Source organism: Sebastes fasciatus, chromosome 3 (genome assembly GCF_043250625.1).
Source record: "Sebastes fasciatus isolate fSebFas1 chromosome 3, fSebFas1.pri, whole genome shotgun sequence".
Classification (NCBI taxonomy): Eukaryota; Metazoa; Chordata; class Actinopteri; order Perciformes; family Sebastidae; genus Sebastes; species Sebastes fasciatus.
Window position 1 is genome coordinate 12,427,655 of NC_133797.1, and position 24,553 is coordinate 12,452,207.

At 42.8% G+C, this 24,553-nt stretch overlaps 1 protein-coding gene across 1 annotated transcript; it reads right to left on the bottom strand.

Annotated features, from left to right (window-relative positions):
• Positions 1–1,352: 1,352 nt before the first annotated feature.
• On the bottom strand, positions 1,353–23,483 carry jupa (junction plakoglobin a). The gene is made up of 16 exons (XM_074629011.1): positions 23,312–23,483; positions 10,792–10,841; positions 10,230–10,391; positions 9,884–10,131; positions 9,046–9,284; positions 8,320–8,521; positions 7,842–7,986; positions 7,581–7,684; positions 6,490–6,828; positions 5,707–5,859; positions 5,442–5,561; positions 5,187–5,337; positions 4,035–4,156; positions 3,847–3,886; positions 3,119–3,251; positions 1,353–2,416 (listed from the first exon to the last, which is right to left on the bottom strand). Exons 2-15 carry the CDS (start codon positions 10,802–10,804, stop codon positions 3,136–3,138), a joined length of 2,154 nt encoding a protein of 717 aa, XP_074485112.1. The 5' UTR covers positions 10,805–10,841; positions 23,312–23,483; the 3' UTR covers positions 1,353–2,416; positions 3,119–3,135.
• Between the last annotated feature and the right edge of the window lie 1,070 nt (positions 23,484–24,553).

A 24,553-nucleotide genomic window follows, 5' to 3' on the forward strand; every position in this document is an offset into this window, starting at 1 on the left:
TCTGACCAACTCAGAAAAAGATTTACTGAGTGAGAGATAGAGAGATCTGAAAAGTGGAAAACTAATAACAGAAATTGATTGATCCTCAACAAAATCCAGCAGTCTCTAAAATCTGCCCACTGTGGCAAGAATGGAGAGAAAAAGGTCTGAAAGAGCACCGGCCGTAGGTGAGCTGAACTCCCTCATAGCTTCTGATTTTGAATATTTAAGAATTATTCCACTCACCTTCAAAAATATAACAACACAGGACAAAGAAGACCAAATTTGTTTTAAGTGAATCTGTTCTGTTTGATTTATTAGGTCATAAAAGTCAAAGGAACCTGTTCCGGCTGCTTCAGAGACGGACTAAATGTGAACCAGACCGCATCACATCGATGGGATGTACGAGCCATCATAGGTGGGACCAAGTCATTATCTTGCAAGTCACAAGTAAGTCTCAAGTCTTTGTACTCAGGTCCAAAGTCCTAAAATTTGAGTTTTGAGTCCTAAACCAGTCATAATGCACCTTCACCATTGTAATGCCATCTTAACAGCAGAGTAATAATATATTCAATTAAAAAAGAATCATGAATGCTTCATAGAAGTTATATTTTATTTGTTAAAACAAGTGCAACTCAACCTAATCATAAAAAAAATTATAAATCGGGAATTAAGTGTCAACTTGCTGAGAAAGAATAGCGTTAACGTTACTTGATTTAGGAAATGAATTGATTGTGGCACAAGCTTTAAATAATATGGGGGCGTGGGGGAAAGTATCACGTTTTTTCAGGTCAAAATGAAACCGACAGTAGTGTTGAATATTTTTGCCATTATTGGGCAAAACAGAATAGTGATTGACAGCTGCTCAGAGACGGCAAGGGTCCGGCTCGGCTCTGATTGGTTGTTTTCCTCCGGTCTGTGAAATCTTGCAGATGCCGTTGGGAGCACCGGAGGACACAGACGCACATGATTTTTTTCAGATTACCTGTCTCACGTACTACTGTCAGAATACAGAGATCGTTTTCTAAAAATATATTTTTTTAAATCATATTTGCTCCAATTCTACCTACTTCTGCTTTAAGTCATGAGTCATTGGTGTTAAAAGTCCAAGTCGAGTTGCAAGTCCTTTTTTTTTTTATTTTGTCAAGTCAAGACCCAGTCCTTAGCTACAGAATGAAACTGATGAATGATAAATAATCCTGGATGGTAAACAGACCGAACGAGTCTTAAAGGACAGCAGGTTCTTATTATGGGATAGATCCCAAACACCAAACATATCAAAATGTGCATTTTCATTATGGGTGTAATTACTGCTTCTAGAATTATTGTGATGGATTGAAAACAGCTAAATCGTTTCAAACATGGACACCATATTATGTTTAATATATCCTTTATTTTTATTAAACAAAATTTCAGTAAAAACTCTTATTAAGTAGAAAGACAAAATTTCCCTGTCAGTAGTTTGCTCCAGCTGTAGGGCTGTCCCCGACTATATATCACCACACGTGTTGACGAATCAATCAGTCAATCTGTCGAAAACATCTGCAAAACCACTGTATCCACATTGTTGTTCTCCTGCAAATGATAACCATCTAGACTCTAAATTCAGTTCATAACGAAAGACATCTTTGTTAATATTCTGGTAATGCCGGATAATGTGAATCTTTCCCAGTGAATAACTTATAAAAGATGTGAAACAATTCCTAAAAAACAAACGACCATTTTGGGGTTGGGGGAGCAGCCCTACACTGCTCTCTCAGAGGTCTGTCAAAGACCTCCACATCTCCTCGTTTGTTCACCCCTACTGAATTAGTGCCGCGAGACAGAACGAGCCCGTGTTAACTAACTCTTCACCGACTCTTAACAGTTGGGTCACAGCGGGAGAAAGTTGACGGTATATAGTGTCAAAACTACAGCGTAGACAGCAGTGTCCGTTACAAAGGCGTTAAGAAAGAAAGAGAGCGGTGAGCAGGTGCACCGTGCACGTTGAGCCACCTCTGGCAGTGTTTTCAACTATTATTCTCTTTTTGTCCCTTTTTCTTTAGAAAAAAAAGAAAAAAAAAAAGAAAAGAAGGAAGCTACACGATTATCGTCACAAAATAAAATCTCTTTGGCATAAAATACCCACCCAAAAGCGTAAACACTCACAGACGCACTCACAGACACACTCACATGCGCACACACACACACTCTTAAAAGGTTCTCTAACAGAAACCTACAAGCATCGTCATCGTTATAATCAGCAAAATTATGCTATAAAACAAAAGTTGAGCCCTGTTAAGATTATGAGTCCCGTACTCAGTGATAATTGCATATATTACATCAGGCTGAGAGCAGAGGGAATAATCTCTACTGATGACTAGATCCTTTCCTTTGTCCCACCACGTCCCGTTTCAACTCCTCAGCTTCCTTCGCCACCATTCTGTCTCCTCAGCGTCTATAAGAAGAAGAGGAAAAAGACATGATGAGGAAAAAATCCACAGAGCTGATTCCACAATATCGACTTGCTTCTCAGGCACCGCTCTTCCATATATATGTTGTTTGAAAGTTTGTATGTTGTAGAAAAAGAAACACCAGACTTTAAAAAGGCCCTGACAACCTACTTTCTTACTCAACCTTCTCACTATGAGCAATGGGCTCCTACATTTTCTGTTTGGGGCAAGTCATAGTCAAGTCAGCACACTGACACACTGACAGCTGTTGTTGCCCGTTGGGCTGCAGTTTGCCATCTTAATTCACTAACAGAATTTTTCCAGTTCTTCTTTTCTTAATTGAGTGGAGCTCCTTCGTTAACGCTCTTACAAATAATAACAAAAGCAACAGGTTCTTAAAACATTATAAATATATATTAACTCATTAATATTCATGCCTTTCATCTCATTAAATTAAATTAATTATTATATTTTATCATACAAAACTTTTATATTGTTTGAATGTTATCAGTACTTGTGCATCTTGTATTTGTTGTGTACCCTTTATAAACTCTTTATAAAGAATAAAAGAAGGATTTTTGTTGGTATTTTAAATTGTCTCCTACTTGACATTAGTCATCAATATTTAATGTCATCGAGAAAAATTTATGATTTAAATTTTAGACAAACGCTCCCGATTGGCTGAGGTAACATTTGCATGTACTGACCTTTAAAATTCAGGGTACTATTGTCTGTTGTCGTAGGCCATGCTGCTTTGGTACTCGTCCTGCATCATACCTGCGTCCATGTTGTCCATGGCCATGTCATACCCTCCGTAATTTTGGAAACCAGCATCCAGCTCTGCAAGAGATCACAACACTAGTGTCTTTTACTTGTTACACACTGGACCAACAGACTATATGTTACTTAGCGTTTAGTTACTGCTGCTGTCATGACGGCGGCAACAGCAGCACAGAGAACTGCACAAGCTAGTGGAAATCATTTAACATTTTCCACATATTAGGCACATTTTTGGAGCACAGAGATCATAGAGAGAGGAGAGTCTCTGCTCTGAGAGGAGATGGAAAATACCAAGGCCATACAAGGAGAAAAGTCAAGAGAAGGAAAAGGACGGGAATTAAGAGGAAGATGCAAACACAGATAAGGAAACGCCAGGGATGAGATCGATGGGGAGAAAACCTTTTAGACTTGGCAATGAGGAATAGGTAGTGATGTATTTAAGAAGACACAGAAGGCAGAAGTGAATGAGATAAGAATGGTACAATGGCTAAACTATTTATTTTGCTACCAAATGATGATGGTAAATTGCATCTGTAGGCTGCAGCAGGGAGGCAACCTGTTAGCAGATTACAGCATTTTAACACTGCGGTCGCTCCCCGTGGTGGAGTGACCCAGTGCTGAGGAATGTGCTGTATGTGCACAGACAGTTACTCACCATCTTGATAGGGTGCTTCCATAGGGACACTGTTGTGGGCCTGCAGAGAGGTCACAAAGAGGGCAAAGGTCAAATTAAGTCAACACTTTCATATAGACAGCTTATTTATTAGCCTTTGAAACCTTAACAAAATGTGACTTTAATGTTCAGTTGTCATGTCCTAGCAGTGGGGGGCGCCAGACACTCACAATCTCCCAGGCAGCGGGGTCGTGTTTGAACAGAGAGTGCGTGAGCTCCACGGACACTCGCTTCTTGTAGTCGGAGTTCTTATCCTCGGAGATGCGGAAGAGCACAGCTGCAGCGTAAGTAGCTGAGGGGGGGGGAAGAATAAGGACACGATCAGTGAACTTCCACTCCTTTTATTAATAATAATGTATTATAGTGTGTGGGTGTATTGAGCACAGATCCAACTCCCCGTTTTAGTCTGGAATGCAACAGAAGTTTCAAAGATAAAGTAACAGTGAAAACATATTAGTTTTAGTGCTCATGCAAATGACTGCATGAGTGAGTTGTATGTAGTATTTGTTTTTTTATAGAACTCCCTGAGGCATTATTCCACATTATTAACCACAGATATTACACGGCTTTGTTGAATACTCGATTCTGATTGGTCAATCACGGTAATTCTACGGTCTGTTATTTCTTTATAACAGATCGTTGCTATGTAAAGCAGACCGTTGCTATGGGCGCAGTTCTGATCTCGGACTCTGGCGGACTGTTTTGTGTCAAATTATTATGTTATTATTATTTATATTATAAAGTCTGGAGCTGTCCGTAGACAATGAATGGGAGACTTTGGATTTTGTGGACCCATATAATGTTTGTTTTCTTTTTATACACAAATGAGTTTTATTCTATTGTTGTGTTCTCAGTTGTGAAACAGAAAATGTTCCCATATACTCAGATCATTCCCCTGGCTGCTCTCAGTGTCATCTATAGCATCTCTCCCATTCATTGTCTATGGAGCCGTTGAACACTTTATACCCTATGACATCATAAGTTTGAGTTTTAGCACTCTAGCTTATGGATTTGGGAGAGAGTTGCTCATGTTTGCCAATATCTTTGGACTGTCTTAGACCATAGGAATAATATGTATGAATTTTGAAAATGGATGTAGTTCCCCTTTAATATAGTCTACTATATGTCATTCTGAAATGCAGTGGAGTAAAAGTATACTGTCTCACAAAATGGACATGGTCATGTAAAGTGAAGTACCTGGAAACTGCACTTACAGTAAGTAGTAAGCACTTGAGTAAATTGACTTTGTTCCTTTTCCACCTATGTTGACTAAATGCTACATTACAGTAAGCTAATCGCAGTGCATTATCTGGGTGTCCTACCGATGCCCTCGTTGTTGGAGTGCAGCAGGTCCATCAGCGGAGCCGACGCCCCCTCGCTGTCAATGAGCTCAGCTGACGGTTTGTCCAGGGCCAGCTCGCACAGGACGCCAGCTGCCACGCGCTTCACGTTATCCACTGGAGAGTAGAGGAGCTGGAGAGGGAGAGGAAGGAAATGAGTTGGAAAAACAAAAACAAAACGTAAGGAAGTTAATCACCAAGACGAGGAAGTGTGAGCGCTTCGGTTTCCTCCGTTACCTGAACAAACAGAGGAATGGTCTGCAGGTTGGCGATGTCTGCTCTGTTGATGGGATCTCTTGCCAGGATGTGCAGAGCTCCTGTTGAGCCCTCCACGATCTCCTCCATCCTCACTCCATCCTGGGAAGCAGGACAGAAAGAAGAAATGTTACTCAAGGGTACCGAAAAATTCATAAATAATTCACACGACTACTAATTCCCACAATCCCTGAAACCCACATGTAGTTAATCAGAAACCATCCTATCAAACTAGCCCCTCGCGCACCTGGTATGTCTGCTGGGTGGATGAACCATGTTTCTGGGCGTCCTGGTGGGCTTTGAGCAGCAGGTTGACCAGACGGGGGATCGCTCCAGCGTCCCTCAGAGGGGCCTGGTTCTCTGGGCACAGGGCCAGGTTGCGGATCAGGCCGACCACAGCCTTCAATCAGGGAAGAGAGGAAAAGATACGGTCATGATATTGTTCACCGTTATTGGTCAGCAAGTAAAACGAGGCTGTGACAAACAACTTCAAGCTTCTCCACTAGAAATGTGAATTGAAAAAAAGAGAAAATAATAGATAATCCCCCCCTCCTAAAGCCCGGTCTTGTTAAACATACTGTTCCTGCTGTCATGTCATTTCATGCTCTTTCAGGCTGATTGAGACTCTGGCTTTCTGCCGGACCTGCCGTCCCCTCGTCCATCTGTCTCACCATTTCCCCCCAGACTCTCTCTTAACTCCTCAATGTGTTGGTTTCACAGTTCTTAACTTATGCTCCCTCCAACCACCTGCTTTCAGTCGACCCCTGCTTTCCTTTCTGGAGTCCTTTCCTCCATCTTTCGTAAACCACTCATTTCCCCTATCTAGACTAACCTATGGGCTCAGAGAAGTGTCAGTAAGATGTTGAGCTTATGAAAAATGGTGTTCAAATATAATTTCAAAGACTGTGGTTGCATGTGACTCTTCTGAAAAATTAAGTTGAATGATTTCCAAACATTATATCACAAGCTTAAAATCTTGTTGACCCTTATTTGAGCCCGTACTACACCTCCATCCCTCCCTCCTCTCTACCTTGATGACGGGCCAGTAGTAGGGCTGGTTGAGCAGCTTGACGATGGCGGGGATGCCGTAGTGTCTCCTCACAGCATTCTGCGCCACTTCGGCCTGTTGGTGGCGCGATGTCAGGTGGCGCAGGGCGCAGACGGCAGGTTCGGTCACATCCTCCTTCTCGCCGGCACGCAATATGGCGTGGATCAGCGCCTCGACGCCGTTGCCCTGGGTGACATGAGTTTTATTGTTGGCATTGTTGCACGTGAGGTTGGACAGGATGCCTGTGGCGCAAGTGAGCATGTTGAGGTCGTCTGAGCTGAGCAGGCCCACCAGCACCTGCAGAAGGCCCTCCATACCCTCCTGGAGACGGGAAGAGAAAGATGTCAGAAAGTTCCTCGTGTGTCGAATTATGAACATGAAGAACAAGAAGAAAAAAGTAGGGCCGTCACTCGCTGTTAATCGCATGATGGTCCATAGTTAATCGTGATTAATCGCACATTTTTTCATGTGTTATAAATACCGTAAAGGGAGATTTGTCATGTATTTAATATCCTTATCAACATGGAAGCAGGCAAATACAATTGCTTTATGCAAATGTATGTTTATATTTATTATTGGAAATCAATTAACAACACAAAACAATGACAAATATTGTCCAGAAACACAGGTTTCTGCAGCCCAACAGGCAACAACAGCTGTCAGTGTGTCAGTGTGCTGACTTGACTATGACTTGCCCCAAACTGCATGTGATTATCATAAAGTGGGCATGTCTGTAAAGGGGAGACTCGTGGGTACCCATAGAACCCATTTTCATTCACATATCTTGAGGTCAGAGGTCAAGGGACCCCTTTGAAAATGGACATGCCAGTTTTTCCTCGCCAAAATGTAGCGTAAGTTTGGAGCGTTATTTAATCTCCTTTGCGACAAGCTAAGTACAGGACATGGTTGGTACAAACGGATTCCTTAGGTTTTCTGAGCCTGCTACAACCTAAAAATTGCAAGTTGCATTAAAAAAATTAGTGGCGTTATAACAAATTTGCATGAACGCGTTATTATCGCATTAACTTTGACAGCCCTAGAAAAAAAGAGAAAGTGAGTTTGGACACACAGACCTGTTTGGTGGCGGCATCAGACAGGTTCCTGAGCGTCCACAGACAGTTCTGCATCAGACGCGGGCTGGTGCCTGTGAGGTGTTTACCCAGAGCCTGCATCCCACCTGCAGGGAACAGAGAAGTTACTCACTCAGCTCTCAGCAACGTCTCATTAATTAGCGCTGTGCTTGACAAGAAGCCGCAGTTCAGGTAACAAAAAAAAGTCGACACACCTGTAGGACTACCTTGTACACACACACAGAGAAAACATAGATAACATACCAGCCTCTACAATGGCGGGTTTGTTGCTGGGGCACACAGAGAGCACTTTGAGCACACGGCTTGTGGTCCACAGCAGCTTCTCGTAGTTGTAGTTTCTCATGATGTGAACGAGACCCTCGGGACCGCTGTTGGACAGGATGATCAGCTGTGAGAGAGAGAGGGACTGTGTGAGTATACAAAGTATAGATGGCGTGGAAAAAGATTTTTTTAACACACTTTTGAAAAGAAAACTGTTTACAATGCACAAATCTTACAGAGCCGTGACCTGTCCAGGCAGGTAAACACCAGTTAGTTCTCGCTCTCAACAAATAACCACACCCATACCCTCACTGTGCCAAACAACAACTCCGTTCACATGCCACACCCAAAACAAAAACACATGCACGCACAAGCACAGCAACCTCAACAGTCTCCAATTACAATACTCGGCTGGTATGAAGCCCTTTTATTACATGTGTTGACAATTACACGCACACACCTTGCTCTCCTGGTTGCCGTAAGACAGCAGCTGCAGACAGTCTGTGGTGATGGCCAGGAACTTGGGGTTGCTCTTCTTCAGCAGGGGAACCATCTTCTGCAGGCCGTCGGCCAGACGGACGGCCATCTTAGCTCCTTCCTGGTGCAGCAGCAGGTTGTGGAGCGTGGTGATGGCGTAGAAGAGCACAGACTCCATGGGAGAGCTGAGGGACAGAAACGGGGGGGGGGGGTTAAGTGTGTGTCACAACACAAATGGGCATGTCCAAGTTAGATAAAGATCAAATGAAATATCACTTGAAATGAGTGTTTGTAAGTATTTTTTCTGTTTACTTTTTTGTTGGACCGGATTTCTTCAACCTGCCTCATATATTTCCACTTGAGTCTGCGATCTCCTACATTGCCCATAATGCCATTCAACGCGCTCCAGAGAATGTGCTTAAACTAGAACTGCTAGTGGCAGGAACAATATGGTTTTCTGGTAGAGAAACTAAACTACTACTAAACATCAGTACAAAGTTGGTATATTTCAAAAAGGATTCAATGAGCAACCTCACAAAACAACCAAATGGGCCTTGAAATGCAACTGACATTGACAAAAAGGTCTTTCCTGGCTATTTACCCTTACTTACTTACTTACTTACTTTCACACCTGCACTAAAAGAGAGTACATTTCCCCAACATATACAAACTCTAACTTTGTCTCTCTTTTCTCTTTGTCCGGACGTACCTGAGCATGCGGACCAAAGCAGGGATGCCTCCGGACTTGAAGATGGAGAGCAGGCCCTCTCTCTGGTGGGACAGGTTGTGGAGGATGCTGGCCGTGGCCCGCGCCGTCTCCATGTCGCTCGTGTTCTGCATCGCCCGAACCACCGCCGCCACCATCTGAGGGGACGACATCATCGCGCGGCGCGACGCCTCCTTGCGCGTAAGCTGGTTGACGATCTGCGCTGCCTTGCTGACGACCACCTGATGAGAGAAGAAGAGTTCATTTTTATAGGTGGGAGGTAATATATACACTTGAAAGTGACTCTGCCTGATTCTAATGCTACTTCTTTATTAGAGGGTGGTATTTAAGATGTTTAAAACTTCAAGCTCAACATGGCGGCTTCAAATTTGTCCGACCAACTGTTCAAAACCCTCACATATTCCATTTACAATGACATTAAACATGACTTTTCATGGATTATCAGATTTGAAGGAATAGTTAGGCATATTATATTATGTGCAACAGTAATAAGTCAATATAATTATCTCATTAGACCTTTAATTTGACCAAAGTAGAGTGCTCCAGGGTTAACGTATTTTTGTAGGTCAACCAGGAAGTTAGCATCGCCATGGGTTCCTCAACAAAAAGCCAATAGGATTTTCTATTGGGTTTTGGATTATTGCAGAAATCAAGCATTATTTCAGGCATCTACCTAAAAACCTATTAAAAAAACACATTGACTTTCAGATGAGGGAACCGGAAGTGCTAAAATGCTAACTCATTTCTGGGTTTTAAGACTCATTCCTGTTGTACTCTATACTGCGGTGTGTGTGCGCGGTTATGATTCTGCGTTCATCACCTGGTCTTCATCGTTGAGCAGCTTGGTGAGCTCAGGCACGGCGCGTGTGGCCAGCTCGGCGTCGTCCTGGTAGTTGATCAGATGGATGATCGCCATCTTGAGCATCTGGGAGGGCTCGGCCAGCCGCTGGACGTTGGTCATCTGGGACGGGTCCGTCTGAGTCGACAGGATGGTGGTGCTTCCCTCCAGCGTCTCTGGGAACATCGCAGCCCGCACTCGCTGGGCTCTGGTGTAGTGGGCATCAATGTCTGTCGAGAGGTGAGATGACGATGATGTCACAGGCCACATGTATTTAAGTCTACAGCATATTCGTATTGGCTGGTTTGGCCCTTGCGTATTGTCTTACCAGGCTCTGATGTGACGGTGGTGGTGGTCACGGTGTACTGCTTGGAGGTGGTGTAGTCGTCGTCATCTCTGACCGTGGTGGCTCCAGACTGGATGCCCGAGTCAGTGCTATACATCGTGTTCTGCCACTGTCCCACCTTCATCATGGACTCGGCTTCACCCCCTGCACGGAGAGAGGAATTGTGGGACGTCAGAAGTCATTTATTAACAAGTTTGATAAACATGAACTGAGGCTTTTGAGGAAAACTAAAATCGCCACAGGACCACAGTTTCACTGCTACGCCACATAAAAGGAACCCTTTTACGGAAGTAGCCTTCAGTTTGTTGAACGTATTAAGGAAGTGACCTCAATATAAACACATGAAAACAATAGTTGGAAGTAGAAAAGGTCATGATCAAAGAAATGGTCTCCTTTAGAAAGTCCTGTGGACTGAGGCGATGAATACAAAAGAGAAATTGAAATGCTCAAACTGAAGTCAACATCAAATCACTATATTTTTAATAGTTTGCAGGAATGTAGGAAGAGGAAATATGACACGTAAAAATGTTTGTCAATTACTTACTTTGCATTTCCATCCTTGCCTCCTGTTATCAAAACCACGATGGAGCAAACCTGAAAAACACAAAGAAAGCCAAAGATTTACAACATGTCTTCTGCTATAATGATGATGATGATAAACTTCCTGCCTCTGCATGAATTAATTCATATTCCAGCGAGGTGTCTGCTCCCTCACACAAGACTGTCAATTCAGTTTTTATATGCAGTATGAGTATGACAGTTCACAAGATGACCCCCTCCCAGCCGTGCACCCTGGCCTGCAAAATGACAACACGGAGCAGCAGCAGAGGCTCATGGGAAAGGGAGGGCAAAGTGGGCAAAAGAGACAGCTGTAAGTCAGGAATGCGAGCCAGCCCAAGTGACCTTTCACCCCGGGCCTCCGCCCATACAGCCGTGGGAGCAGCCTGCTGCTGACGCATGGCAATCAGGAACCTGCTCGTCAGGTTTCCACTCCGTTGGGGGAATGTGTGTGTGTGTGCGCAGACAGCGAGCGTGCTCCTTGCAACACACTAAACCTCTTCGAAAACGCCTGAGAATTGACTTTTACTTTTGTTTGTCTACAAATACGACCATCTATAAGCCTTCTGGGTCTCATTAAATAGGTTTTCTAGTCATCCAACATCCTGAGGCAGCTCGTGCAGCTTTATTGTAACAGCGCTCCAGATTGCGCAACTGCCATGAAAGATACTTGTTGGTGCAAGTTTGTTCTGCACCTCCTACATGAAAAAAATCATTCCTCTCGTTCCATTTACTGAGGTATTCAATCCTCACGTAGTCATCTTACATAGTACAACAATAATTTTGACACTGTGCTTAAAGCTGCAGTAGGCAGAATGTTTTTGACATCATTGGGCAAAAATTCAATAACAACCTTTCAGCATTTTGTAATTCATGTGCTCTGAGAGAAAACTAGACTTCTGCACCTCCTCATGGCTCTGTTTTCAGGCTTTAAAAAATCTACAATCTACCAATCACAGGTCATTTCAGAGAGAGAATGTTCCTATTGGCTGTTCATTCAATATTCTGTTACTGTAACGCCTATTTCTCACCTCAGATGTTTTTAGAAACATCTCGTAGTGTACTGTTTAGCTGTAAAATGAGAAAGTTTGCTCCGGCTGTTGGGCGGTGCTTGGTATTTCCTCAACTGATCTCAACATGGCTGCCGGGTCACAAACTTTCTCATTTTACAGCTAAACAGTGCACTACAAGATGATTCTGAAAACATTTGAGGAGAGAAATAGGCACTACAGTAACAGAATATTGATTCATATTTGATCAGCCTTGCCTAATTTGACCGTTTGATTAGAGTTTGAGAGTAATTGACAGCTGCTCAGAGACGGCAAGGCTCCAGCTCGGCTCTGATTGGTTGTTTTCCTCTGGTCTGTGAAATCTTGCAGATGCAATTAGGAGCACCGGAGGACACAGGGGCACATGATTTTTTTTCAGATTACCTGTCTCATGCACTACTGTCAGGATATAGTGATCGTTTTATTTTTTTAATCATAGTTTAATCATTTCTATCCACTGCTGCTTTAACTTTTGGGAAGAAAGTTTAGTCTTTTATGGGTTGTAGATGTGAATTCCAGACTTTTAAAAATAATTTATGAAGATAACACAAAAACATGTTACTTCCTGTCAAAACAATAGCTCTCAAATATTAAATCTAACATTCATGAAATGTTGCCGCCCGTAACTAAATACACACATTACCCTTATCTCACCTTCTAATTTGCAACCTTAAAATGAAGATTAAAATATAAACTATCCTTCTAGACTTTGCAGACTCTCACCAGCAGACCATGCACGGATGTTTTCTATGATTGCGTTTCTGCAGCCTGAATGTCGCCCACCACAGAAACCCTCTTCATCGCAGAAAAATCTGCATTCATAACAGCCGCCTTGCCGCCACTGCATGCGACATATGACCGACCGGTACAATGCGTCCACTGTGCTGCTGGTTACAAGTGTGTTCAGATGTTTGACTGACAGGATTCTTTGCAGAGCACATTGCAGGGATGCATTGTGCTTTTGTGTGTGTGTGCGTGTACTACACATGTAAGAGTGTGGTTGCTGATTTCTGCAGGGGGAGAGGGAAATGACAGCTGGTTACAGCTCACATCATGATCCCATGCAATAAGCATCTACACTTATCTTCCGTCTTTACTACTAATAAAACAAGTCGGGGTTAAAAGTCACAATGTCAAGCTGCCGTGTCCGCACAACATGAGCGATAACGATCTAAATTACCACCTTCACCTCTGCTTACATTCAAATTCACGGATTCATACTAGCACAGCTTAACGATGTAGTGAGTGAGTGCTGCCGAGTTGATTGATGGGTTCGGAGGAAAGGAATTTGTACAAAGCCGAGCTGCTTTGTCTCCCTGCCTTTTAAACTGGAACTGTTGGTGATGTGAAAGCACCACTCCCTCATCTTTTTTGCCCTCAGGCTTTGCATAAGGATGTGTCGTGTTATGTTTCAGTGCCTCGGCCGACCCAGCCCGCTTTTTCTCCCCCAGGCATCATACTGTGTGTGTGTGTTTACTGGTGTGTTGTTGTGTGTGTCATCGTAGCTTCTGCTGGGAGCTTTTTTTTCCCCATCACAGTTTGTACGATGAAGAAAACAGTGTGTGTACGTCATGTTTCTCATTAAGTTTGTCCTCAGTTTTCTCTCTGTGGCACTTTAATGGGCTAGTAACCCACATGCAAGTCCCCACATGTTTTTTTATTTGGGCCTGCGTGTGTTAATTACCGTCGATATGCATGTGTTCACAATAACCTGATGTTCTTGTAAAAAGGTCCCAACATGTCCCTCTGCCTCACTCTCACCTTAACAGCGAGTTTCAGCTGTAGACAGTCTGGCACAAGATCCTGCAGGACCAGGCCCCAGAGGACTGTCTGTGCTTGCAGCTACATGCTACCTTACTGCACTGACTCATAAGACAGAAGCTACACTTACGATCACTGTGTGTTCCTACCGTTCCAACTAAAGGTGTGGCCTTTTTTCAAACACAAGCAGGGGGGCTTCTCCGTCAAGATGATGAGCAACTCCCGACTATCTGTCCATTCATCAAAAAAATCTAAAAACATTTAAATCAAACTTTAGATAAAACTGATCTGAAATAAAGCCCACGTGACTTTGTTTTTGTTTCAAGCTTAACTACAGTTCGCACACCGTGTCCATGCAGAACGTTCTTGTTCTCTGTAAATCAGGACAGTGTTTGTGTAGTCTTTGTTTTCCTGGGCGAGGCGGCAGGTTCAGCCAACTGTTGCAACGCTGCGACACGCCCCGTGTATCGCCTAGGTAACCGAAACTCTGCTCTGGCACTGCGCTGTGGGGTGGGGGTTTTATCCGCTGACCCATCTGATGTTTGAAGCTATGCTCGCTTGTTTGCTGATAACTGCCTCTTGGGTTTTCTCATAATTTTGTTTTCTTCCTCCCTCCCCCACGATGCCCGACTGTGGCCCAAACCAAGAAAATAAAAAAAAAACCTTCATAGTTTTGATTTGAAAAATAACATGGAGCAAAGTGAAAACTAAAGCCGAACAAAAACTTTTCTTCTTGTATATGACGGTGATAGTAAAACTGAGTGTCGAGGCTTATCTGCTGATCCCTCCCCCATTGTTCAGCGCTGACCGAAAGCTGTTGGTTGTATTGTGTACTTCTGACTGGACTTTGCTCTCTTCCAGTTAATGAGTGATGCATCCTTTCACTCTCACTGTACCTTTGCTCCGTCATCGTCTTTACCATCATATATCCACCCCCGCAAATGCGCAGGAACATGGAAGCAACACTTGTTTTTCTCAGGAAAACCACGTCTCAGTCACTCCCACCACTTCCCCTATCAGCCTCTGTGGATGACTTAGTCTAGGGGGTTAAAAAAACCCCTGCACAGTAACACCAGGAATGCGTGTCAGTGAACGAGTTGCAACAGAATAGCAGATACCGTTCAGCACCCGATGGTGAAACGCTGGTGTGACATTCCTCACTAGCGTAGTGTATTCAATCTGTCCTGTGTCTCCGCGTAAATCACTTTTTCACTCTTTCGACCACTAAACTTCTCACTGACTCACTCACTCATGGCTGAAACTAACAGATACTATGAGGATATGGATACTGTGACAATGGATGAGTAACTCATCCCCCCCTGCAGGCACATCAGACAGGGAGTGTCTCCCCAGCCTCTCAACCAGGGTGTGGCAGCAGAGTGTGTGGGTGTATGTGAGTGAACAGGGTGAGGCTGGATACACCTAATTGCTAAAGGGGCTAAACTGTAGATTCTGACACTGAAATTCTCCTCAATGAATCATCCCGACAAATTAACAAGTTATGTCACAACCTCCGTATCGAACTGAAAAACATTCCAGCGCTCCAGATTTTTTGACTTGGCCCTAAAAGCTCCTCTGCTTGTATCACAGCAGGAATGAATCAGGTCAGGGAAGAGGCCCAGGGGGCTGGAGATGTACTCTGGTCGTATTCCAGAGCGGCTCCTAACATACATTGCAGAGTTTGCAGTGATTCGTTATTCCGCCCCATGCCTGTTTGGCAGGCGGGGGTGTAAATAACATGTCACCAGGCTTTTACTGTGCACTCTGCTGGGCTTTTACATGCCTGCTTGAGAAGATGAAGCCCGCAACATTTAAAAAAAGAAAAATAGTGTTAAGTGTTTGACATTATTTGGGGAATACGCTCATTCGCCTTATTGCCAAGAGTTAGATGAGAATATTGATACCACTCTGGTGTCTGTTGGTTAAATATGAAGCTAGAGCCAGCAGCCAGTTAGCTGAGCTTAGCATAAAGACTGGAAACAGGTCTGTCTAGTGATATCAAAATACATCTACCAGCACCTCTAAAGCTCACTTGAAAACGCTAAGCTCAGCTAACTCCTGGCGGTAGCTTCATATTTATCGTCCAGACATGAGTGGTATCATTCTTCTCATCTAACTCTTGGCAAGAAAAATGTTTATCTACAAAGTGCTCCAGGGATGATGACGTATTTTTGTAGTCCAACCAGGAAGTTAGCATCGCCCTGGGTTCCCTCGACAAAAAGCCAATGGGATTTCTCCATTGGGTTTTGGATTATTGCAGAAAAATAAGCTTGGTTATAAACAAATGTTTATGATACTAACACGGTTTGTTCCGTAAAATAATCTCAACAAATGAACACACTTTTGATTTTTGAAGCGTGAATGCAATCGCCAGAAGTAAAAAAAAACTAACATTAGGCTATAAATAAACTACAAAAAAAAAACTATTTATTGATGTATTTTATGTCGTAGAACAAAACGTTAAATCTCTTCAGCTTGTGTTAACCACAGACCTTATTTCAGGCATCTAAGTAAAACCCCATTGTCTTCCAGATTAGGTAACCAGAAGTGCTAAAATGCTAACTCATTTCCGGGGATTTAGGAACTCATTCCTGTAGCTCTCTATTCCTTTAACGTCCTTCTGGAAAAACACAACACATTTATGTTAATTGCAAAGTCACACGGTTGTCAGAACATTGCGGATTTGTCAACCTCATCTGGTGCTCTGTGATTTCTAACAGGCTTGCTTAATGTCATGTTTAGACTGACATGCAAATAAAGCAGATTATGTTACCACACATCTGTAAAGCTTCCTGCACCATCTGCACAGATCAACTATTTGACATATAGGCTGCACCCACACGCACACGCCCTTTCACATAATATGTCCCCTGACATGCAACACACACACAAACCCACATACACTCCTCTTGAAATAAACTGTTTCCCAGATGACTTTAACACAACACCCTGCACTCACACAGCCCGACCCTCCTGACACAGTAAATGGCCAGTGCAGCCAGCTGAGCCTCCAGACAGGCTGCAGTTGACATTGTGCTCTCTGCATCCACAGAGACGGGGTTCAGCTGTCCCGATGGGACACAGCTTAACACCCCCCCACCAACCTCCTTCCTAGTCCCCAAACCACACGTCCCTTACCCTCCCACTCGTCCAACGATAGCTGTTATGGCGCTGTAATGGAGGCAGCAGGGGCTAACTGGATAGTTGCTTGTTATAAATCAATAAGAGAGGATGTGAAGCGGTGCAGAGCTAATGGATTTATTGTGGTGGGTGACAGGAAGTGGTGGTCAACATTATCTGACTCGCTGGCCTGTCTGATCAGAGAGGGGAAGTTTGTTAGGAGAGGCCGTACGTTCACAACCGTTCCTACTGTGGACGTAAAACTACGGTGACAAACCCCCGCAGGCTGTATCACGTCATTCGCCAAGTTCAGGAAGAACACAGCTGCTTCAAGCCCACATTTTGAACGAGAGCGTTTGTCTATTGGCTGTAACAGGCGGTTGATAAAATCCAGACCATAGCAACGCCAGCATGCCAAGAGCCCACAGAGAAAGAACAGACAATGAGATACTGCTGCACTTGAGCAACACACAAACTGAATCAGTCTAATATATGTGGCAGATACAGAGCACAGCGCGCTCTGGAAACATTCCCAACAACACACAGTCGACCACAGTCGGCATGCCAATGAATAAAATAAGCGGCAGAATGGATAATGGCCCCAGATCTGTCAGTTGATTCACTGCTGCTACTTTAATGAGTCGAATTAAGCCGGTGGATGCAGTATGGTGGCTGCGAAACTGGCGTGTAGTTGTTTACTCCAGTCCCTGTGGGATCTCGCTGTGAATCAAAGGAAATGCGAGCTGTCTCGGAGGAGGAGGTGCCTGAGAGCAGAGCGGGATCAGATTACACAAAGCTGATAAAGGAGGAGGGAATGAGTGGAAAGGGGTGTGTACCCCTGTGCGACAAAGCCTCATTTGCAAGGCGCACAACAAAGTTCACCAAACGGAGTCCAGGATTTTGAGATACAGACAGATGTATGGCCAGAGATTGTCTTCCATATCATCATAAAGATATGGTTTCACTTTCTACAAAGCCTAATCCAGTATGTGAGCATGTGAAATTACTTGAAGAAAGTGTTTTTAAGGCCAATGATTTTGTCTTTGGACCTACAGTGAGCAGGATGAGGCCCTCTTCGTGTTGTCTGGTTGACGGTAGGAAGGAAGAGGATGAACTAAGACTCTGACAGAGCACAGAGAGCCTCTGTGTGTCACTTTTGTTTGGGGTAGAGAGGAAAAGAGTAGCCGCATTGTCCCATTGACTGCTGTCCCAGTGAAAAGGAAACCGGGTCTCAAGTGTACCCGCTGGATGCGACCAAAAAGGGCCGAAGCACATCAAGATGGCTCCGTGTGTTCACTGGCCAAGTTTGGTGTCTGCATCCAAAGCTCTGTTTAAAAAGGCCTTACCGGGACGGGAGTTTTTTTCTTGTCTTTTTTCTTGAACCGCCACGCATCGGTGTGCGGCTGAGCACTGAGGCGATGTGACAGATGATTAAATTTTCAGGGAGATTAGAGGCACGAGGGAGCGGGAGGGGTGGTGCTTCTAACCAAGTCTAAAGGGATCTTAAAGAATACAACGCTCCGCTAGAACCAGTTCAACTTCACCGTTTGAGCTTCTTTATGAAAACCAAAAGAAAAGAAAAAAGAAACACGAAATCTAAATATTTGAAGAGTGAAAGGTAGCATTATAAAAAATTGAGTGACTTATTCTGACAACAGTCATCATGTCATTTTGTTTTGTAGAGACGAAGCCCCGCCCCTTCCGGTGGACCCCATGGGACCATATTTACTGTATGATATTTGTCAATTTAAAAGATAATTTGCAAGTCGAGAAAGTCGTAGGTTTGTCGTAGTATCATTTAGTTTGTGTGAAAACGCTCAGTGAACTACATCTCTCGTCTCGCACGATATACGTCACCAACACTAGCTGGCTAACTTAGCTATGTTCCACGCACAAATGTAACGTTATCTGTGTTTTATCCGGCGACTCCTGGTCTTGTTATCAGCCGGGAAGCGAAAGAACGAGCGAGACCCGTTGCCGGCTTGAGTACATCCCAGTATGAAACACACAGGCATTGTAGCTTCAGAGAGAAAGACGTCACTATGTGGCTTTTGGGTGTGTAGTCTTTCTAATTACGTATTTTCACAGTCTTATACTTCAACAGTTACAACAAACAGACTTTCAAAATTATTTTTTAAATTGACAAACATCATATGTGTGATTCATGGCGCAATTCAAACGGGATCACAAAAATATTTGTCTCTTGCCGTTGACTAGCGTTCATACTGTTGATTAAAAACCTCCAAAATGTCAACTTTTAAGGAAGAAACTAAAAGAGGAGGCATAGCAGCCCTGATTGTCTCAAAACACCCATGCATATTTCAGTTTATCCAGTGTTTTACAAAGAATGCACAGGCCCCAGGGTTGCACAACTTTCTCAACCCGAGAGAGCACGAAATCCCTCAAAAGAAAACAATCAAAAACGGAGTGATGAAATTTTCACTCAACAGTGACGATATGCTAAATGAACCTCCATGTGAGATGTTGATGTTCTCCATGTTGCACATCTAACAAGTCAAGCTTCCCTAGTGGTTTGCGTTCTGTTTCAGCCACACCCTCGCTGTCCTCACTTTCCTCAATCTCTCATAGAAGTGTAATTAACGGACGGGGAGGAGGAGGAGGAGAAAAACAGACACCACAGGACTCATCAGAGTCGCTATGCTGAGAAGTACAACGCAGCCAAATCATCCAACTGTGAAAACTTTAGCTTTTGAGTCAGTGCTGGAATCTACTTCCCTCCCTCTCTCCCTCCCTGCTTGGATACGCAGTCAGCAATGAAAAAATTATCAACGGTAATAATGTATTCATGAAGAAAACAGTAGGGTTCAGCTATTTCCAGCATGCTGTTGGCTGGGTTGGGTGTTTTGGACAGAGCTTTGACAGGAGTTGACTTGAAACCTGGCAGACACATTCATACAGCTTTTAAGTGAAAGTGATGGGAAGAAACAGCCATTAGGCCTGTGACATTTTAAGTACGGGACATTTTCTTGTCCTCGTTTTATCCAACCCAGGGAACCGTTGAAAGTAAATAATTCATTTCAGTGACTGTCGTGGGTAGGGTTCAGCTGGGCAGTGCCAGCTTTACTTGCTCAGCATTATACCACTGTGCTCCACTAGAAGCTTCTGGTTTTACTTTTCGTCAGTGACAGCAGAAATCTTTTACATGAATGGATGTTTTCAGATGATCCTGCTAATTATTCAATTACTGTATTCATCCTATACAAAGAGACTTTTTGGCTTGATTGATTTAACCTCTTCTCTGGAAATCTAGTGTTTAGTTGCACCTGCCTGGTTTACCATTATAGGTTAAAGTGAAGCCATGTCTTTGGTCAGAGATAGTAATAATAATATTGGAGCACTGGGTGTCTAGGAGGCTGCAGGGTTTGAGGACAGCATTGTCTGATGAAGATTTCCTCTAAAGCCTGTGGAAGTTAAAGAGGACCTATTATGCATTTTCCTTTCCTTTTGATGTTTTATATAGTTTTTTGTGCATGTAAAAGTTCTGCATAGTTACAAAGCCCAAAGTCCACGCCAAAGGGAGATACTCCCCGACAGAAACACTGCCCCTGAACTGTCTTGCTTGCAGCCTGAAACGCCTAGCTTGAAGTCCCGTCTGTTCTTCCGTAACGTGGTGATGTCACCAAGTAATACATCTGCATAAAACCTGCCTAGCGGGTAGTTTGGCAACGCCTTGAAACAAAGCTAGCTAGAGCGGAGCTTTAGCGTGGTCCGAAGAGTTTGTTTTCGATTGACAAATCATTTCCTAAAAGAAAGCCAAAATACAACCTGAAAAATTTGCATAATAGGTCCTCTTTAACGGGGACGTATTATGCTTTTGTGCTTTTTCCACACCCTCAAACAAAGCTAGTTATAGCGGAGTCCGAAGAGTTTGGCTCAGTTGACCAATCACAATAGAGTAGGCCAGCTGACCAATCAGAGTAGACTGGGCTTTTCAAGAGGCGCTGCAACACAGCCGGTATGAAAAAAAATAATATTTTTTTGGAACATTAAAGTATATAAATATGTTCCAGTAGAAACCCAGAATGTAATATATGCACCCGATTGAGCATAATAGGTCCTCTTTAATCCCGTGGCGATTTTGATGCCGTCACACCACCACATTGGACTTGAACCACAAAAGACCCCTATTGTAGCTGATGGGAAACTCTATCTCTCGGCGTCCCCTTCTCCATGGGAACGGTAAAACACAGAGGCATGGTGCGATGCAAACACAGAGCAGGTCACACAACGTGTGCGCCGAGTGGCTGTAACTGAGCCCCTGGAAAGTACTCAGCCAGGCACCACCGAACACAGAGACAAAGTACGATATCCACAAAAGAAGAAATCCTTCACGCTAAACAAAGAGGTTTAGGATATATGCCATACAGTAATCCCCTTTGCAAAGTGTGTAGATCTATTTATATACTGAAGGATCTCCTGGCCTCTTGCTCTGCTAATGTAGGACAGTATCAGGGAATTAAGCAGGAGGGGGGGAGATTATCACCGTGCCACCACAGCTGTAGCCGCGAAATCTACAGTAAGTCGCCCCCCCCCCCCCTCCGTCGCACCACCCTCTTCCCTTAGGGCAGACAGAACAGCTTTCCAACCAGGGTGCTGTCTGCTGCTGTACTACTTGATGACACAGACCCAGGGCCAGCTCTGCGGACGCCTGACTGGCAGAAAGTATTGGCACGCTGTCCTATTCAGCCTGACACACATTCAACAGCCTCAGCTGGACGCATTGGTCCAGAAACAAGTTGGATGGCACAAACTTGTTTCAGCGCTGTTCTTTGTGATGGTGTTACTTGCTGATAATTCAAACAAGATTTAGTGTTTAACGGTCCAAGAGAGAGAAAAGCGTCTAATTCCAATGTGATCCATGTCCAATTTGACTTTAACAGACATGAAAGTTGGCGGCGGAGGACACCGCAGATGAGCAGATAAGATAAAAGTTGTTTAAAAGGGGGCCGATTTCAGTAGATTTGCACACTCACTTCAAAAAGAAAATTTGTGCTGCTGCAGTCAATAAGAAAGACAAACTGCTGTCCTGTCAAGTCTGGACTCATCCGCAAAACTAAGGCAATGACATCATGGAAGATTTGGCAACACCTGGAGACATCACTGTGGGCGTGGATGGGCGCTATAGTAACACAGCAACACATTTTAGAGATATGATTCATTATTCGCTGTCATACATAACAGATGTGCGTGACCAGGAACTTACTCCGTCATGCACAGTGTATTAGATCATTGTATTATTTACTGTTTGAGCTCACGTGTTTAAATACAACTAACAATTATTTTCATAATCAATTAATCTGCTAATTAACTTCTTGATTAATTGTTGGTTTACAAGATGTCAGAAGTGTGCGGGTGGCTTCTTCAATTTGCTTGTTTTGTCCAAAAAAACAGTCTAGAGCTGCAACGATTAATCAATTAAACGATCAGTTGTCAACTATTAAATTAATCATCAAGTATTTTCCGGCTTCTTAAATGTAATATTTTCTTGTTTCTTTACTCCTCTATGACGACAAACTGAATATCTTTCAGTTGTGGACAAAACAAGACATTTGAGGACGTCATCTTGGGCTTTGGGAAACACTGATCGACATGTTTCACCTTTTTCTGACATTTTATACGTCAAACAAGTAATCAATTAATCGAGAAAACAATCAACCGATTAATTGACAATGAAAATAATTGTTAGTTGCAGCCCTAAAACAGTGAAAACCCAAAGTAGCCTATATTATAATCATAGAGGATTAAGAAAGCTTTATATTGAAGAGATTAGAACCAGCATATTTGGCACATTTACTTAAAAAAAATTACTTAAATGATTAATCAATCAACTTTATGTGGACTGACTAATCGATTAATCGCACTGAGGTCTATTTAAGTTTATATTTAGGAGCTAGCTGGGACTATAAATGCTGTTGTTGTCATGCCAACGTGTTAAGAGACCATAAAATGTGTGAGACACAAACTCTGTAACCTCTTTACTTTCTGTTTTTTACAGAAACACATTAAATGATTGTCTGAAGCAGCAACATGAACACCTCCTTCTCTTCACCTGCCTGCCTCTCTCGCACGCGGACACATACACACGTGCGCGCGCATCTTGTGGCCACCACTAATGACACACTCTCTGTAGGACTCTATTGACAAGTGACGTCAAGTATCGAGTGATCGATACTGGGTCATATAAACATGGTTATGAAGAGGCAGAAGGAGCTCTTTGACGCGTTGAACATAAACTAAAACGTGTTTAATGAGAGAAAGAAAGGAAACTTTCTGGGCCTGGGGAGCTCGAGCTTTAACTCCTAAACAGCAGCAGGCAGTCTGAGGCATGCGGAAATGAACTCCAGACACAAGGACTGGATTTACACCCAGGTATAGGCTAAATATAAGAAAACCAAACATGATCCCACATTAACATACATATTCACGCTTATATATAAGGGAAGATAGAAACTACTGTAGACTTTAAGGAAAAAAGACTGAGGAGAAAAACAAACCCGTCGATGACAAAGACACGGAGCAGTCGGAGAAAGTGAAGATACAATCAGTGAATCTCACCTGTCGAACACACGCGGAAGCGGTTTAGATTAGTCCAGGTTGGTGTTCTTTTCTTCTGGAGCGGACTCTTCTCTGTATTTCTCCACTTCTCTCTCCACTCTCTCCCTTCTGCTTCTGCTGCTGCTGCTGCTGTTGGCCGACCGATAGTCCTCTGAACAAAAAATGAGTAAAAGAAGCGTCACCTCAGCCCAGACTCCTCCTCCTCACCCCGACCCCACCCTGCTCACCCTGCACCCTGCTGCCACAGCTCCACTACGCACACACTGAGAGAGACAGACAGGCCTTACAGCTGGAGGACATTACTGTAAACACATGTCACCATATGGGACCATGCTACAGGTTTATGATATTACTACAAAAGTGAAATTAATATTTAAAACTACTGTATAAAATGTTTTATATTTATACATTTAGGTTACATTACTGTAAACTATGTAGCCTTTATATATAATAATGATCTTATACTGCCCTATAACTTTTACTCTTGTGTGTTATACTCTATTTTAGCTTCGATCCTAGCTTTAATTTTTGTTTATTTTAGTTTGTTTTTACTTTCTAATATTTAATGTTTTTGTGTTTTTATAACTGTTTTAATTATGTCTTAGAAAAAAAGAAAAAGAAAATAATATTTAAAACTTTACCAAACATGTATAAAATGTTTTACATTTCTACATTTAGTTTACATTATTGCTAACTATGTAGCCTATAGATAACCCATACACATAATAAATAATAATGATAATACATTTAATTTATATAGCGCTTTTCTGGATACTCAAAGACACTTTACACAGATAAAATGATCATAAAAACAAGGACATCATAAAAATATAAGACACACAATAGTAATTACACATTAAAAGCCGTTCTAAAAAAAAGCAGTTCTAAAAATAGATAGATAGACAGAAAGATAGATAAATAGATGATAGATAGATGATAGATAGATAGATAGATAGATAGATAGATAGATAGATAAATAGATAGATAGATAGATAGATAGATAGATAGATAGATAGATAGATAGATAGATAGATAGATAGACAGATTTTTGTGTGTGTTATGATAAGCTTTTACTTTGGAAGATGACAGTATGCATTTTCTTTTTAATAATGCTTTCTTTATTGAACACATGCTCATTAACAGAGGTACAAACAGATACATAGACAATTGAAAAAACAAACAAAAAAGAAGACAAAAAAATGTTCATAATGCCAGAGTTTATGTTACATCATATTATATTAA